The following is a 16,966-nucleotide window of genomic DNA, read 5'->3' on the forward strand; positions in this document are numbered from 1 at the left end:
AGCTATTGGGCATAACAGCAACCCATTAACACCACTTCCTGCTGTCTTACCGGCCCTGCCAGCTTTGCGAAAAGTGCCTTAAAGCCTGCGTCAATGTCACTCTCCTGGAGTGCAGGCTGCCATAGAAACAACACATTCATTAGCAGCGAAACTTCCCAGTATTCATCTATGTGCAGTATTGTTAAAAACATTTCACAGGGAAACTCACCTCCTCCGGTACATCTGCTGAAATTTCATCATCTAGCTCCCTATAGTGAAAGAACTACATTTTATTTTCTCTCAGAAACATCCACAAGAAAGGTGGGTTATGGCCACTTTGTGCCAAATTTCAAAAAAATAAAAAAATAATCACATTTCTCAATGCAAGATTGCAGTATTTAGGTCTTTAACCATCCAAACATGCAATAATATTGTGAAAAGATTCAGGGAAACTTCTGTTAAATGCAAGGCAGGAAATTTCTGTTAAATGTGTGTGACCTTCAAGCCCTCAGATGGAATTGCATGAGAGACCATCATGTTACTGTGTTAAATAATAATCACATGAGCTCGGGAGCACTTTGAAAAACTGTTGCTACTTAACGCAGTCAAGTTAAGAATAAGTCTGCATCAAGAAATGCCTCTCGAATCTCTATTATGCAAGGTCAAGGCTATATCAATTCAAGTTTTCTGGGCCCGAGTTCATCTCAGATGCTCCAAAAACAGTGGAAATTTGTGCTGTGATCAGATTACATTTCAGCTTGTTTTTGGGAAAACGGACATTGAGTTCTCAGTCCCAAAGAAGTAAGGGACAGTTCATACTTTCATCAGCATCTGTCATGGTACGGGGTGCATCAGTGCAAACAGCATGGGTGACTTGCATGTGTGTGAAGGCACCATTGATGTTTATTTAATTGTATTAAATTGTATTCCATTTCAAAAATGTATTACTGCTCCATTAAAAATATTAAATGAAACAAATTCACCATTCTGAATCTGAATATACTGTATATTATTTCTTGGTCACTCACTGGGAGTCAGCAGCCTTTTCTGAAAAGACCCTCAGCACAAAGTCTCCTTCTTTCTGGGGCTCAAAGGTGGAGGGGACGATGATATATTCCCCTGCTGGCAGGCAGAAGCGCGAGCTCACCTCTCGAAGGTTGATGTAGAGCTCGGAACGAGCGCTGGACGTGTGGGTGAGGAAAAAATCACGCTTCAGATGCACACCCACCCTGCCCAGATACTGACAAGTGGAGGAGATTCATATCACTACACACATATCATCAGCTATCGGACCATGTGCAGGATCTCTCAGCGTTACGCTATCTGAACTAAGAATCAATCTGCAGTTTAGGCACTGATAACAAAAGGTTTACCTATGTTAAACAATGCTGATCTCGTACCTCTTTTGGGACCTGTAAGATTCAAAAATAAAGTTTAATAATAAGTATGCATCTTTCAGTTTTTCTTTATAATTGGAATCACTATTTTAGCAACCTATAATAATTGTTACGTCCAGTAATGTAATATAGGGAACAGTGGGGCTAGTTGTCACACATTTTATGCCAGTGAATATTTCTCAGGGTGGGTTTATTTTTTAAAAGTTGACTTTCTCTATAAAACATACCTTAAAGCCTAATAGTTAGTGAGGTAAAGCCCATGTGACAACTTGCCCCAGTCTCCTCTATAACATGGAAATATATTTTCTTAAAGCTGATTGATTCTTCAGCAATTACTCAAATCTATTTAGTTACTTATGCCCATATCAAATGAGTTTTCTACCTCATAAATGGCAAATCCAATCGTCTCCATGTCTTTGCCCTCCCGACGTAACTTTCTGCGATTCTTCTGCATCAGGGCCACTAGAAAAGTGCATTCATCTTGATTTTGAATATCTGGTTCCTTCAAGACTATTTTAAACTGGGGATTGATCCAAAATGTTGCTGTGTAGAGAGAAATAGACTTTAATGTGAGGGCACTGTCACTCATGTCAGCTCACAAGCATCCTTTCATAGAGAACATGCCTGGGTAATTCCTGCAGCCGCCAGCAGTGCTTCCTCTTCTCCATTCACCAGGATACAGGGACGTGTTCCACTTCTTCACCTGGCTGCTCTGTAGCGCATCCGCTGTCAAGTTACAGATCTCTAGTCTGCTGAACTCTCGCATGAAGTCACTGAACGACATCCTGTGAGTGGGGGAGTGAACAATACTTATATTTAAAGCGTAAATTGATAGTTTAGAAGATATTGGAGAAAAAATTGAAGTGCTCTATTTGTCCAAACAATGAAAGTCAGTGGGGTCCAATGTTGTTTTGGTCCCCATTGACTTTCATTATATGGACAAAAACATTCTTATATTCATTCTTTTGGACACAAGGGGAGTAGAATTTTCTGAATCCCATATTTCATATTTGTGCGTCATATTAGGGGTAATATACCACATGTGTAACTATTTAAAAAGTAATATGCAAGAGAGGAACAGATTCCACTGATTAAAAAAATACTGCAAGAAACATGAACCAGAATTCTCCATCTTCTTGGCAGTTGTACAGACGGGACCTTACAGATGGGTCGATTTCACGCCATTCCTTTGACCTGAATTGACAGATGGTGACAGTATTCAGCAAAGCTTTCTGACATTATTCATTAATATTTTAGGAATAATTTTCCCTCTTCACATCATTCGTCTTACTCATCACTCCATGGCCCCATCCACTCCACTTCTCCCCAAGGGTTTCTGATGCGCAACAGCTTTGTGAGTTTTCTTCTGTACTCCACCTGGCCAAGGCCAACAGATTTACATCTGCCAATGATGAGTTGTCTTTGATTGGTTGAGTTTCTTGTCAATCAAAATCCAGCACTCACCTCCTCCACTCCAGTAATGGAGTAGGCGTGACCTTTCACTAGCTTTTTAAAGGTGATAGCCTCCATGTCAAAGAAACTTGTAATCTGAAAGTGAAAATAAAATAAAGTTGAGTACTTTTGAATAATAACAATCTAAATATGAGAATCTAAAGTTAGGTTAGCATGGCCTCTGCTGGTATATGCTGAAATTACATCATCTAAAGCATTTCTTTCCATTGACAGTCATTCATAAGTATTATGTTATCCTGTGATTATATAATATGACTGAATTATATTTATTTGAAGGGCTCTAAAAAGCTCGAAATGGACTAATATTTTATGTCTTTTATGTATTTGAATTCAGGTTGTTGAAGTTTCCCAATCACCCTGAATTCACCTAGATGTTCAAGACACAGACTTCTCCAGATATTACAGACTGATTGGTTATTGGTTATGTTGTTCCTGAGCACTAACGTCTATCGAGCAGCCCATCAGGGAGCCTCTCTCCACAGCTCTTTTGATGATGCTGAAGAGGTTAGCTGGAGCTTTTTTCAGCTCATACATCTCCGTCACTCCACCGGTGAAGTCCTCAAACCCCTCAGACGTAGAGCCTCCGGAAAGAGCCTCGTAGCAGCCGTTCAACCTGTCACATTCATAACAACAAACGCGTTACACAACCAAACAAGATCCTGGTCTGAAGTCTACCTGTGAAAGCGTGTGACTGAGGCCTTCTTACTTTGCATAAGCCTTCTCCACCAGGGCGCTCCAGAACTCTGCTCCCTCGGCTGAGTGGACGAAAAGTAGCTTCCCATCTCTGACAGGCAGCCGGTCGTCAATCACCACGTCCACCCAGTCTCCGAACTGCCAAAACTAGAAAAACCAGTAGGAAACACATTGGGTTTAATGCTGCACTCATATCATGTCACAATTATTATAACTGAAAGAATGACAAAAAGGAATCAAAGAGTCTACTCTGCAGCTTTGACATCCACTTACTCTAGATTTGTTTCTGTGGAAATATTCACAATGCCTAAATGCATCATTGATGACAATTAGTGATTTTCCAACTTTTCAACTTGTAATTACGAGTTTGACGAAGACGTGAATGTTTTTTACTAGTGAGGAACACGTAATTATGATAATACTGACATGGTATGAATGCAGCATTAACCAGTGCAAACAATGGGGGGGATGGGTGTATTATATTTTTGGCATTCACATGATGTCATCAAAGTTAAAAAAAATATATGACGGTTTTAGGCAGCACAACTGTTTTCAACATTGATAATAATAAATGTTTCTTGAGCACCACATCGGCAAATTAGAATGATTTCCGAACGATCATGTGACACTGAGGACTGGAGTAATGATTTGCCATCACAGAATAAATTACATATTAAAATAATTATAAAATTGTAATAATATTTCACAGTATTAGTATTTTACTGTATTTTTTATCAAATAAATGCAGCCTTGGTGAGCAGAAGAGACTGGTAGTGTATATTATTAAAAAGATAAATAACATCTTTGTTCATTTTTCTCTCTATGCAAACATCAGTTTAGTAGGTGCTGCTGGCTGTACTCCAAGTCTGTCTGCAGCACTAACGCTCTGAACATTACACGCATTCACTGAGTGACTGAGCCTAAATGGCTCCTGGCTGGACAACAGAAGGGGAATTTGGCAGAGAGGAGTGAGAGATGTGGCCATTTCATTTCCTGGGTGAGGCTTGTATATATAGTCACTGCAGCGGACAGGGTGGGCTGAGGTTTAGAGACTGTGGCTTAAAGTAGATCTGCTGAGCTATGGAGAATCAAATGGAAGGGGAACAGATCAGTTTACACGCTGCATTGGAAGGAAGGAAATGTTGGATTTTTCACAAAAACCAGGGCTCGGGAAATATGTCAGGAGATTAACTAATGGGTTCTAAATGTATTTACTTAAATAATTGTAAAATATTCATTTTCTTGTGTGACTAAGTGTATAGATTACCTCTAAATGATGTCTCTCTTTTAAAGGTAATTGTAAATTAGCAATTTGGCTGGTCATACAATCATATATATATACATATATATACAGTATATATATATATATATATATAAAATTAGACATTTATAAAATTAGAGTCAGAAATACAAAATAAAAAATATTACTGTAAAAAAAAACTTAAAATCTGAATGTACACTGCTCAGTAGCCTACCTGAAAGTGAAAGATTCCAGCATATTGTTGATGGAAGCTCTGGCCATGAGGCACCACCCGATGCAGCAAGGGTTCATTGAGGGTGAGGCACGCAATGGCTGCCAGCAGCCAACAATCTCCTACAATCAATATATTGAAAAGAAATTAAAAAGTGTAGTGAAACAGATGGGAAACATGCTTTATTTCTGCTTCAGCAACGTTATCACTGGCAAAAACATGCACTTTCTTGTGAGTTAATTGGCAGGAAAGCATCCATGCCATGTTTTTGAATTCTTCATTGATTTTATTCTGTTTTAGTAGATGCTTGTTTTACCTAGAGCTCCTTGGCAGATGTCTGTGCGAGTGGCCCCGTCTACGATAAAGTGTGGATCAGTGCAGAAATCCTGGGGTACATAGAGAAGACCTATGGGTCAGACAGGGCATACAAATGAACGTCTCTGCTTATTGATAGATAAATAGTTGGTTGGTTTATCAAACAGTGTTATTTTTTTGCTTTTTACTATTCTAATATTCTCACCGTCGGCCTCATCCAGCGAACACCTTTGGTTTTGGCAGTGCCGGGGCCCAGCTCTTTGAATCCTAAAGAAGACTGCTGGGCTGGAAATGTTTCATCCTCATATAGACATCCACTCTGAAGGCAGCGGTCACGCAAGTATTCAAAATCTTGGCCCAAAAACTTCAGGGCCATATGGTTCTGACCAAATCCCTCATTTCGATCCCATTCACTCCTCAAACGAGCAGCGATTCCCGTTGCACAAATTTGCTCCATCCAGGAAAGAACTGTCAGAGACAATAATAAAAACATATGGATCACTGCTACATCACATCACTTTCACATCAAATTCACTATTCCTTATTTTACAACAAGGTCTAAATCCAAAGTTCATCACTTTTATCAATCATAGCAGCCGCATTATTATTATTTATTTATTATCATATCTACCCCTTCCAAGAAATCCTTCCAATCATTATGTTTATATGGTTGGTGGTTAAATATAACACATATACAGCTTGATATTGACAACCACTTATGAAGAAAACATTTGACAACGACAAGAGACATACTTAGGCTTCTACCAAGTGTAAAATCATTGTACCTTACCTTTAAACGGCACTCTCCAAATCCTGTTATGACTGTCCTTGCAATGAGGTTCTGTTTAATTAACTTAGCCTATACCATGTTAGGCTTGTCCCAGCATGTAAAGGCTGCTGTAAAGACTGCAGTGCGGAGCGCGCGCACGCGTGTGGTTCCGAATGTTACTATTGACTTTGAGACAAGCAGTTATATTCCTCTAGAGGGCGCAAGGGTGCTGCAGACATTTGCAGATCATTATTACATTAATATTTTAGTCATGGACCGATACATGACACACACAGGAAAATCGCCTGAAATAACATATTTAAAAAGTTTATTTTTATTTTTAAATAACCTTATTGAAAAGGTAAACGACTGACAAGCGCAGACAAAAGTAACAGATTACATGTGGCAACAACGTTACTGCGCTATATCTGCAGGAAGCCATTCATTTGGACAATAGAATAATTTAAATTATTATTTAAACATACTGTACATGAGCAGATTTCAGCTTCAGCATTGCAGATTAAGTGACTGCGGTAGGCTAATAGCTAAAGCTAAAATGTGGATTTACTACTATCTACAGGCAAATACAGGTAAACACTGGATTTTTTTTTAAGATTCTAGGGAACAAGAGTGCAGTTTTATAAATTCTATATCTATTGTGCTTCATAATTTAAACCCAGAGTCTAAAGCAACTCATAGGCCTACCGAAAATATAAAGTGCTTGATATGAACTGGGCATACACACCCTGTTCTGACAGTTAAGGAACACTTATCCTTTTACACTCTGATTAAGATTAATTTGAAGTAGTTGGCTGTTGAGAATGCATGTCAGGTTGACTGCCAAAGCTTTGGACAGCAGGTGTTCTGCAGCCTCCGGATCTGATCTTAGATCTGTTGTTGACCTGGTGAGAAGGTCCAGGCTGTTCATCATCTCTGGATGTTTCTCCAAGTGATCCTGGAGAAGAAATGCCTGAGATGAGTGAATCACTTGAAGAATCAGAATCAGAGTGGTGGTCTGATCTCTTCCTTTTCCGTTCTCATCTCAACCTGACTGCCAGAGCTTTGGGCAGCAGGTGTTCTGGGGCCTCCGGATCTGATCTCAGATCTGTTGTTGATCAGATGAGAAGGTCCAGGCTGTTCATCATTTATGCTGGACCCATCCATAGATGATCCTTCAGCTCTGGCCTCACTGTTGTTTCTGTGAGTAGGTCCACTGTTCCTCATCTCTGGATGTCTCTCTAAGTGATCCTGGAGAAGAAATGCCCGAGCTAAGGGAATCACTTGAAAAATCAGAATCAGAGTGGTGGTCTGACCTCTTCCTTTTCCGTTCTCTGCTCTTTGAACTGCCAGTAGTTTTTCTTTTTCTTTTAGCTCCCACTGCTTGAGCTTTGGTCAGAAGGTGTTCTGGATGCTCCAGATCTGATCTCACTGTTGTTGACCTGGTGAGAAGGTCCTGGTTGTTCATCATCGGTGATGGACGCATTAATTTGTGATCCTCCAGATCTGATCTCAGAGATATTGTTGACCTGGTGAGATGGTCCAGGCTGTTCGTCATTAGTGCTGGACTCACTCATAGGTGTCTCCACAAGTTCTGGCGGTTGGCTATTAATATACACTGGATAAAATGCAATTTTCAAGAACTCACCCAATGCGTGCAAAGCGACAGACCAGTAATCTGCATTCCAGGCCAGCATGGAGAGCAATGGATTGTTTTCAGGACCATGTGTCAAGGAATACTGAGCAAGTTCATTTATAGATCTTCGAACCAACCCAATATAAAAACGTGGCCTGATAACAGTTAAATGACGGGGTATGCGTATTTATGGAAGAGTCCTCTGGACATCACCTTCTACAATTGTAGCTTGAATCACACACACACACACACACACACACACACACACACACACACACACACACACACACACACACACACACACACACACACACACACACACACACACACACACACACACACACACACACATTTATATAAAAAAAACAAATATATATATATACAGTATATATATATATATATATATATATATACTGTATATATATATATATATATAGTGTTGTTTAAATAAATACCACTGATTTCACGTAACTTTCATGAGAATAGTGTCACTGGGTCCAGGACAGTCCAGGACACACACAGACGTAGCACACAGTTGGACTTCTCCTATCATTATGATATGAATGAGGGACAATTCATCCCAGCACATCTGTCTGTCTCCTCACAACTCACCTGTCATCTTCCGTAAACGAATCACCTGCTACTACAGGCAGGAATCTCTGACAAACATCTAACAAGATGTCATTTCACAGTGTATCTACGTATCATAAGCTTTCAGTTTCATGGGCTCCATAAAATCCCATGGAATATTTAATTACATTTTTACATAATTCCCAAAAGAGGGCAGCAAAGAGCTGTAATAATTTGACTGTCATTTGATTTGTGGTTTAAAATCGTGCACAACCTTTAGATAAAGAATCAGAATGATCTTGTCCTTTGATGGAAAGCTCTTGGATTTCCTGTAGCCTCCAGAGTTAGATATGTTATGCCAGCAAAAGAACAGCATCCTACATGTGTTTATTTGTCTGGGAATTCTGGTGTCTGATTACAGTGTATATGAGAGATCATATCAGAGACTAAAACATGCATGTACTTTACTCAATACTATTTTGTTCTTGATTTTGCTTGTCATTACAATATTCCTATCAATGTATGCTGGAAGTGGGAATGTGTATAGTAAAAGCACAGGCCTTAAAATCCAAGACAGTCTGAAATAGAGCAGACATTATAACCTTTAGGGAATACGTCTATTCAGCTTCAGCTTTATCCGTAAAGATTGAAATGTAGAAAGTGTAACGAACTCAGAGCTCTTTTTGATTAATCCTTGGCAGTCTGCATGTTTCGGGACTCGGTGTCATGAAACTTCACTTCTTTCATGGCTCCAATCTGTCAGGGAGAGATAAACTACAAATGGTGCCAGTGTGGGCGGCTGCAGTGTTTTAGGAGCTGCCACTACCATAATAGATTTAAGTGGGTTGCGTTTTAAAAATAGATAGATAGAAAGACAGTAAGAGAGGGAGATTAGAGCTTATGATTATGACTTAATTCAAGTCACATTTATTTGTACACCATTTTTCACAATAATATACTGTATATACATATCGTTTCAAAGCAGCTGTACAGAAAATACATATCTACATTACAATTTAGTTATGTTACCAGAGGAGACTGTGTTCAAGTCATGCATTTCAGAAATGTACATATACAAATCACGCAGTTAGCTAACAATATATTAATTTTAGGCAGAAACAGTGAGCTCATTGAAGTAATTATTACAAGTTGTGAACATGTGATTACAAGATATAGAAAATTTAGCATTGGTGCATGCTGATTCAGAGTTTGAGTCCTCTCGAGTCGTCTCTTCACAGGTGTTAGGGCATCTAAAGTCTTTAAGAAGGCTGGATCCAAACTGGAGCTGACGTTCTCTCTATGGGCATCCTGATAAAACAGAAAAGCGAATGGAATTAGCGTAGTTGCTGTTCATAACATTTCAAGCAAAGATAATCATGTGCATTTGATCTGATATAACTGGAGTGCAAGGTTATGAGATGCATTGTGTGAATGCTTGGCTAAAGAGATGTGTCTTTAATCTAGATTTAAACAGGGAGAGTCTGAGCCACGAACATTATCAGGAAGGCTTAGGAGCCAAATGTGAAAATGCTCTCCCTCCTTTAGTGGACTTAGATATCCCAGGTACTACCAGAAGTCCAGAGTTTTGTGACCTTAAAGAGCGTGATGGATTGTAGGGCGATAAAAGATCGGTTAAATACACAGGATAGGAGCTAAAACGTTTAGGGCCTTAAAGGTCAGTAGCAATACTTTTTTCCTTAATAATCGATAGGCCCCCAAAACTTAATGTCTGTCATTTCTTAAACATTTAAGATGGTTAGTTGATTTTCGCAAGTGGCCAAAATCAGTCAACAGATTAACCAGGTCATCTAAGACCAGCAAACCATCTTAGACTGGTTTACAGGGTAGCCTAGTATTCGTAGTAAGCTGAAAATAAGCATTTTTCAGACACTAGCCTAATGCACATGGAAAGACATTGACTAATATTGTGCAAATATGACAAACAGCAGGTGCTAGTGATAATTCTTTAAAAAAAGTTAGAAAACAAGTTTATGTTTCTTATTTCGAATAGCTGACTTTAATAGTAGTGGACCTAATGCTCTGTAGTAGGCTAGCCTACACTACAAGAACAAGAGACGTTCAGTTTTGTTCCGTCGCGTCAGCTTGAAGTACGTGCGTCTTTAACGAGACGAGAGGCGTTGCTTTACTAGCCTATATGTTTTTAAAGAAGAGATTTCCGCTTCCTGCTGCTGTTTTAAACGCTCTATTGATCACAACAAGCCGGAGAAGCACTGAACGCAGCAGCAACTGAGTGAGGTGTCCTATATGAATCCACCGCTAAGCGGAGGCGGGAACGTTAAGAGGCTCGTGCCATGAACGTGTCATCATCATCATTCAAACAGATTGCAGGCACGAGCGAGTGTCTAAACTGAGCGAGTCCAGTGGCAGCACACACAGAACCCGAGACTTCCTTCAGCATGTCGGAGCGCGGAGGTCTTCAGCAGCAGCAGCAGCGAGCGGGAGCTCCGTCTCCACACCTGCAGCATCTCAGGACGGTCACGATTTCTTCGGGTCGCCCGGTTCAGATGAACCTGTTCGCGACATGGGAGATTGACAGCTCCTCTCCCAGCTGTGTGCCCAGGTATGCCGCTTTCTCACTTATTAGTGGACACATGCGCTTTTTTTGTTCTACAGCAACAATCGAGAGAGCTACTTTGTAGGCTATCAGAGTAAATGGTTAATCCTGATCACGCTGCTGGAGATCACATGAAACAGTGGTTTCTTACTTTAGACAAGGGGGCTTTCAACCTTCACACACCCAGTCCCAGAGACTCTGCAAAGCCATATGTAGCAATATGTAGCCTATATTTGTTACTTGTACTTGGCCTATTTTTAAATTACTATTGAGAAATTCGTTAAGTTCACTTGTAATTGTCATTAGATAATAGTGTTTAGTTTAATAGCACTATAGGCTATATTTAGTCAAGGCTACTCATTCATTAGATACTAGCCTTTTCTCCGAGTCACTGTTCCAGTAATGCCTTGTTTTTATAATTTACCAGAAAGAAAGTTGTATTACTTAACCTATATAGTAGATAACACTGTAACACTCATTTGTAAGTCACTCCGGATAAAAGCATCTGCTAAGTGAATAAATGTAAAATGTAATGTATGTTGAATATGAATGCCACACGAGCTGCAAAATCATTTCAAATTGATTGAAATGTCATGATATACTGTATGGACCCCTAGGGCCCCTGGTTGAAAACCCCTGGCTTTTGACAGTAGCTGATATTGACTGCTGATCTTTTTGCATTATGTTCAAACTTTTTCTTGTTACTTACTTCCTGTTACTTTTTCCCTGTTACATAAAAAGTGTACTGAACGTAAGCAGTCCGTTAAAATCAACACGTCCTTGGAGCCGTCCTTAAATTTGTAGAGTGAAAATGTCATTCGAGGTGGTTGCCGCAGTGAAAACTAGTGCAAAAAGCATTGCATCTCCTTTGTATAATGCTTGCAGTAAAATGGAATAGTAAACATTTGCTGTTTACTATTCACCAATATTCAGCCTCATTACTTCCATAAAGGGATTGTGATATGGATATAAAGAGGAGGGGCTTTGGGATTATTTATGCTGGGAGTCTTAATTGTCCATGAAGATGCAAAAAAGCAGACTGTAAAAGTGGCCAGCAGAGAAGAAAAGCAGAATTGGAGTGACAGACATAGAATAAAGAGTATTACTCAAATATGAAGACATTTTTAAACTAGTCTCTTTCTATGACACTGCCTCCATAATGCTTTCAAAGGCTTTTGAGACTCTTTAGGCATTTAGTTTCTTACTTTGTACTTTCCATTCAAATACATCAGTACTGCTGAATGTAAAATCTAAATGGATGATGTAGCATATTGTGCCATTAGAATCTTGCAGATGATCACTGAAAGGTGAGATGTGTTTCCAATTCTCCCCTCCTCTCCCAATTTCATTACCTCTGTGCTCTAGAGTTACACTCTAATGCACAGGGACAGACTTGTAAGTGAATTAGACCCGTTCAATATAGTTCACTTTGAAGAGCAGATTGGGCTCTAGCTGCTATTATGTATTAATGTCTTTTCTTGATGTTGCTTTTAGGTAATGCAAGGGCATTGGATGTCATCTGTAGCTTAGAAATAAAAACAGATAGTAAGTGAAGATATATAATTGTATTATACACAAATTTAGTTAGATTCAAATATACACAGCTCTGGAAAAAAAATTAAGAGACCATTGGAAAATTTGCAGTTTCTCTGGACTTACTATTTATGTGTTTGTGTTTGAGGAAAGTTAACATTTTAGTTTTATTCTATAAACTACTGACAACATTTCTTCCAACATTTAAAGTAAAACCTTTGTCATTTAGAGCATTTATTTGCAGAAAATGACAACTGGTCAAAATAACAAAAAAATATGCTATATTTTCAGACCCTGAATAATGCAAAGAAAACAAGTTTATATTCAAATTTAAGCACACGGTACAAATGTTTTAACTTAGGAAGAGTGTCAGAAATCAATATTTAGTGGAATAACCCTGATTTCCAATCACAGCTTTTATGTGTCTTAGCATGCTCTCTCTACCAGTCTTTCATATTGTTATTGGGTGACTCCTGGTGCAAAACGTCAAGCAGCTTGGCTTTGTTTGATGGCTTGTGACATTGTGTCCTACCTCTTGATCACATTCCAGAGGTTTTCACTGGGGTTCAGGTCAAGATCTAGTGGTCCTCCATCAGCTTTATTGGCCTAGCTGTGTGGCATGGAGCATTGTCCTGCAGGAAAACCAATCCTTTGAGTTGGGGAACATTGTCAGAGCAGAAGGAAGAAAGTTTTCTTCCAGGATAACCTTGTACATGGCTTGAGTCACGCGTCATTCACAAAGACAGATCTGCCCGGTTCCAGACAAATTTCACAGTGGGTGCCAGACACGGTAGGTTGTAGGCCTCTATAGGTCTCTCTCTAACCATTAGAGGACCAGTAGAGGAAGGTTATCCTGGAAGAAAAACTTGCTTCCTTTGGCTCTGATGATTTTCCCCAACTCGAAGAATGGGATTTCCCACAGCCAGGACAATGCTCCATGCCACACAGCTAGGCAAATAAAGGTGTATATATATATATATATATATATATATATATATATATATACTTTTATCTTAGTCTTCATTTTGGTTTAGATACACATCTATGTAATTCCTTACAATGTTATGACAATGTTCTTCTCCTGTCATTCTGTAAAAATACAACCTGTCAAAGAAGCTGAATGAGCCAAGAGCCTGAGTGCTGTGTCGCTCTAAGATTTATTACCTGAGTTTAATATCATCAATGCAGTGTTTTTGGCTTTAGGCCAAAAACATCTCAGCACACCTTGTGGAGATGTATCAGAGGACAACCCAGTTTTTGGGACATTGCATTCCTTGTCTGTTACAAAATAGAGTTAACTTCAGATGTCATGTGTCACGTGGAGTGGAGAAATTAACTTGGAAAGGATTTTCATTCCTGCATCCATTATTAGCTGTCCTTAGGTCGCTAGCAGAATATTGAATCTCCAGTCATGTTTGTTTTCTGTACATGTATTTTATAGATTGATTGTTCATTTTTTGGCATGAAACTATTTGCCATCATTTACTCGCCCTCATATTAATCCAAATGTGTATATTGGTAGTTTTCTGTGAAGAACTAAAGTAGAATGTTAAGGAATCACTTCTTAATTGACCGTTCATAATTACATCAAGCTCAAAAAGGGACAAAAAAAGGCTCAGAAGGGTATATTTTTGAGTTAGACAAACAAAGGCACTATGGAAAAAGATCTGTGTGTAAACAAATAAATTCTCCTTTTGTGTTCCACAGAGAAAAAAAAAAAAAGTAAAACGTTAGTAAGTAGTCTACAAACAGCCCACGGGTGTGGAACTCCATGAGGACGAGTAAATACCATTCCCTTTAATTATATGAGGAGGCACATTTCGATTTGTAATTGTGACTGAGAGTGACATATATTAAAAACCATCATGGCACTTCTCACTCACTGCACAAAAGGTCACAATTGTTGTGTAGAATTTTAGGTGAAATGCCAGCCAAAATTGCATCTGGGATTTAAGGCCAAAATGTCAACTCTGTATGGTAAATTTGATAAACCAGCTTGGGGACAGATTACTCATTCAGCTGCCATAGCAACTTGTCCTCGCAACAACGTGTGCATCTCTCTTGTTTTCTCTTGTAGACTTCTCAGTCTAACTCTTAAAAAATTAGTGATTTTGAAGGAGCTGGACAGGGATCTCACATCGGTGGTCATTGCAGTTAAACTTCAGGTAAAAAAAAAAAAAATTCTGGTTGGCAAAAAAACTGCTTAATCTATGTTTAGGTAACTAATGATTGTAAATATCTCTTTAGGGCTCAAAACGCATTTTGCGGTCAAATGAAATCATGCTATCCTCTGCTGGCCTTACAGAGACTGATCTTCAGCTGACCTTCTCTCTTCAGGTTAGCTGTGTTTGAGTGCATTTTGGATGAGATTAGTACTACATTGACATTTGCTAATTTAATATTATGGTATTATGGTTTTGTTTTGATTAAACTTATTGGAAGTCCTTTAGTGACTCTTCCCTTCTGTTTAAATGAATTGGATTCAATTAGATTAATGTTCATTCTTCAGTGCTTTTTCCCTTCCATATTGGCTTCAGTACCCACACTTTTTGAAGAGAGATGCCAACAAGCTTCAGATTATGCTCCAGAGACGCAAGAGGTACAAGAATCGCACTATACTGGGCTATAAGACCCTCGCACTAGGACTGATAAATATGGCTGAGGTGAGGAACTGCAAAACCCTACACATCCAGTTTGGCCACATTTTTGTGTGATTCTAGACTGCTTGTTTGAAAGAAGTCTCATAATTAGAGCAGGTTTGAAAAATACTTCTCAAAAAATGCCATATAAGACATGGAAGCTGCTGTAGGAGGGCGGAGAGAGAATGCACCAAAATCCACACAGGTCATTTTGTATCTGTAATTTAATGCCCAAATAAATGCCAAGACATTTGCATTTGTACTATGATTCAGTACATAACTTACTGTTGAAAGCACATCCATGTCATCTCACAGTATTATTATTATTATTATTATTATTATTCATTTCATGCCAAGAAGAAGAAAATATTCAAAAAAATCTCAAAATTAAACCAGAATAAAATGTTAAAACGCATATCTGTTTTCAGCACGAAAGCAAGTCAAACAATGTATTGAATATATTTTGCTGCAAACATCTACATTTGAGCACCATAGCTAATCTAACATTTTGCAGTGTAATCATTTAGCAGATTTGTTTTGTAGTTTGTTCGCTTGTCTTTAAAGCTACTTCATGGCTTTTGTTCCCCCTGTCTGAAGGTGATGCAGCACCCTACAGAAGGTGCTCAAGTGTTGTGCTTGCACACGACGGTGAAGGACACACCGGTGCCCGTTGCTGAGATCAGGGTCTATTCTCTGTCCAGTCAGCCCATCGACCCAGAGGGGCCAAAGTCCAAGCTATCCGGTGAGTTGCACATGTTGATCACGTATTTCAAATTGAACAAGCTAATGAGAAATTACAAAAAGTGGTCAAGGCTGCTCTTTTACTTTTGAGAACACTTTCTGTAAGTTCTTTAGCCAGGCCTGCTCTGGTTTAATCACTCGCATGCTTCCCGTTTTCTGCCTTTCAGATCGTTCACCAGACATTGATAATTACTCTGAGGAGGAGGAGGAAAGCTATTCGTCAGAGCAGGACGGCAGTGATGATCCTCTACAGGGGCAGGTGAGGCTTGTGAGATTGAACTGATTGATTTTGATGTTCAGCCATCTTGCCTATTTCCGGTATAGTGAATTACGTCTGTGCTCAGAGACTGAAGTGAATCTGTTGAAGTCAGAAACGCACTGCATGGTCTTTGTATAGAAAAAAAAATATTATCAGATAAGAAGTGTAAGAGCTTATTAATTGGTCTGAAGACCCTCTAGCAAAAGAGAGGAAATATTATATGAGGAGGCACATTTCGATTTGTAATTGTGACATATATTAAATGGAAGCAAAATGGAAGATTAATATAATATAGTAGAATAGATATATACAAAAATTCTGTCATCATTTACTCATCCTTATGTTGTCTCAAACCTGTATGACTATGAAACTGAAAAAAAGAAGTTTTGAAAAATGTTCATGCAGCTCTTTTCCATATAACCCATACCAGTTGTTGATTACCAAAAAAATCCATTCATTCTCCAAACCGCTTATCCTTTAAGAATTTTTTTTTTAAAGTGTGTGTGTGTATATACTGTATATATATATATATATATATGGGCTGTTAATTTAATTATTATTTATGGAAAATAACGTGAAGGTCATCTTACATTTCACAGAGTTGATTGATGACGAATATGCAGGGCAACAACTTGCTGCGTGATGTAGCCCATAGAATGCAGTTAGAATGCCCCTAAAATTCAAGATATTAGGGCAAAAATGCCCCTGTATGAGTTTGTCTCATATTTAAATTAAATCATATGATATCGTTAAGCAGTATAACGCGAGTGATGTTTTTGTCCCGAATAACAAGAGTGTAAATGTGATATTGATTTCATACAACAGCTCAATAAATAAGAAGTTAATATTGTGTTATATTTTTGTCAGTATTGTCTGTTTTTGATAAGATTTGCCAACTAATATATTACCTATAAAGCC

At 38.7% G+C, this 16,966-nt stretch overlaps 2 protein-coding genes across 5 annotated transcripts in view; one reads left to right on the forward strand and one right to left on the reverse strand.

Annotated features, from left to right (window-relative positions):
* LOC308706137 (calpain-1 catalytic subunit) overlaps positions 1 to 6,273 on the reverse strand; it is a 10,881-nt gene extending 4,608 nt beyond the window's left edge. Inside the window, exons 1-15 of the mRNA XM_081391522.1 lie at positions 6,120 to 6,273; positions 5,535 to 5,797; positions 5,331 to 5,400; positions 5,018 to 5,136; positions 3,556 to 3,689; positions 3,294 to 3,462; positions 2,841 to 2,924; positions 2,668 to 2,753; positions 2,496 to 2,570; positions 2,001 to 2,161; positions 1,759 to 1,919; positions 1,380 to 1,391; positions 1,008 to 1,219; positions 209 to 248; positions 51 to 116 (exon numbers count right to left, since the gene is read on the reverse strand). Of these exons, the coding sequence (XP_081247648.1) occupies positions 51 to 116; positions 209 to 248; positions 1,008 to 1,219; positions 1,380 to 1,391; positions 1,759 to 1,919; positions 2,001 to 2,161; positions 2,496 to 2,570; positions 2,668 to 2,753; positions 2,841 to 2,924; positions 3,294 to 3,462; positions 3,556 to 3,689; positions 5,018 to 5,136; positions 5,331 to 5,400; positions 5,535 to 5,786 (1,641 nt within the window). The 5' untranslated portion in view covers positions 5,787 to 5,797; positions 6,120 to 6,273. The remainder of the gene's footprint in view (positions 1 to 50; positions 117 to 208; positions 249 to 1,007; positions 1,220 to 1,379; positions 1,392 to 1,758; positions 1,920 to 2,000; positions 2,162 to 2,495; positions 2,571 to 2,667; positions 2,754 to 2,840; positions 2,925 to 3,293; positions 3,463 to 3,555; positions 3,690 to 5,017; positions 5,137 to 5,330; positions 5,401 to 5,534; positions 5,798 to 6,119) is intronic.
* A 4,240-nt stretch (positions 6,274 to 10,513) lies between these two features.
* pacs1a (phosphofurin acidic cluster sorting protein 1a) overlaps positions 10,514 to 16,966 on the forward strand; it is an 18,756-nt gene continuing 12,303 nt past the window's right edge. For 2 of the 4 annotated variants that reach the window (XM_081390081.1, XM_081390080.1), the window contains exons 1-6: positions 10,514 to 10,882; positions 14,487 to 14,574; positions 14,657 to 14,746; positions 14,947 to 15,072; positions 15,646 to 15,790; positions 15,957 to 16,048. In XM_081390081.1, the coding sequence (XP_081246207.1) occupies positions 10,719 to 10,882; positions 14,487 to 14,574; positions 14,657 to 14,746; positions 14,947 to 15,072; positions 15,646 to 15,790; positions 15,957 to 16,048 (705 nt within the window). In that variant the 5' untranslated portion in view covers positions 10,514 to 10,718. The remainder of the gene's footprint in view (positions 10,883 to 14,486; positions 14,575 to 14,656; positions 14,747 to 14,946; positions 15,073 to 15,645; positions 15,791 to 15,956; positions 16,049 to 16,966) is intronic. The other 2 variants (XM_081390082.1, XM_081390083.1) reach the window with 1 other exon arrangement.

This window comes from Scardinius erythrophthalmus, assembly GCF_964197995.2.
Source record: "Scardinius erythrophthalmus genome assembly, chromosome: 17".
NCBI lineage: Eukaryota > Metazoa > Chordata > Actinopteri > Cypriniformes > Leuciscidae > Scardinius > Scardinius erythrophthalmus.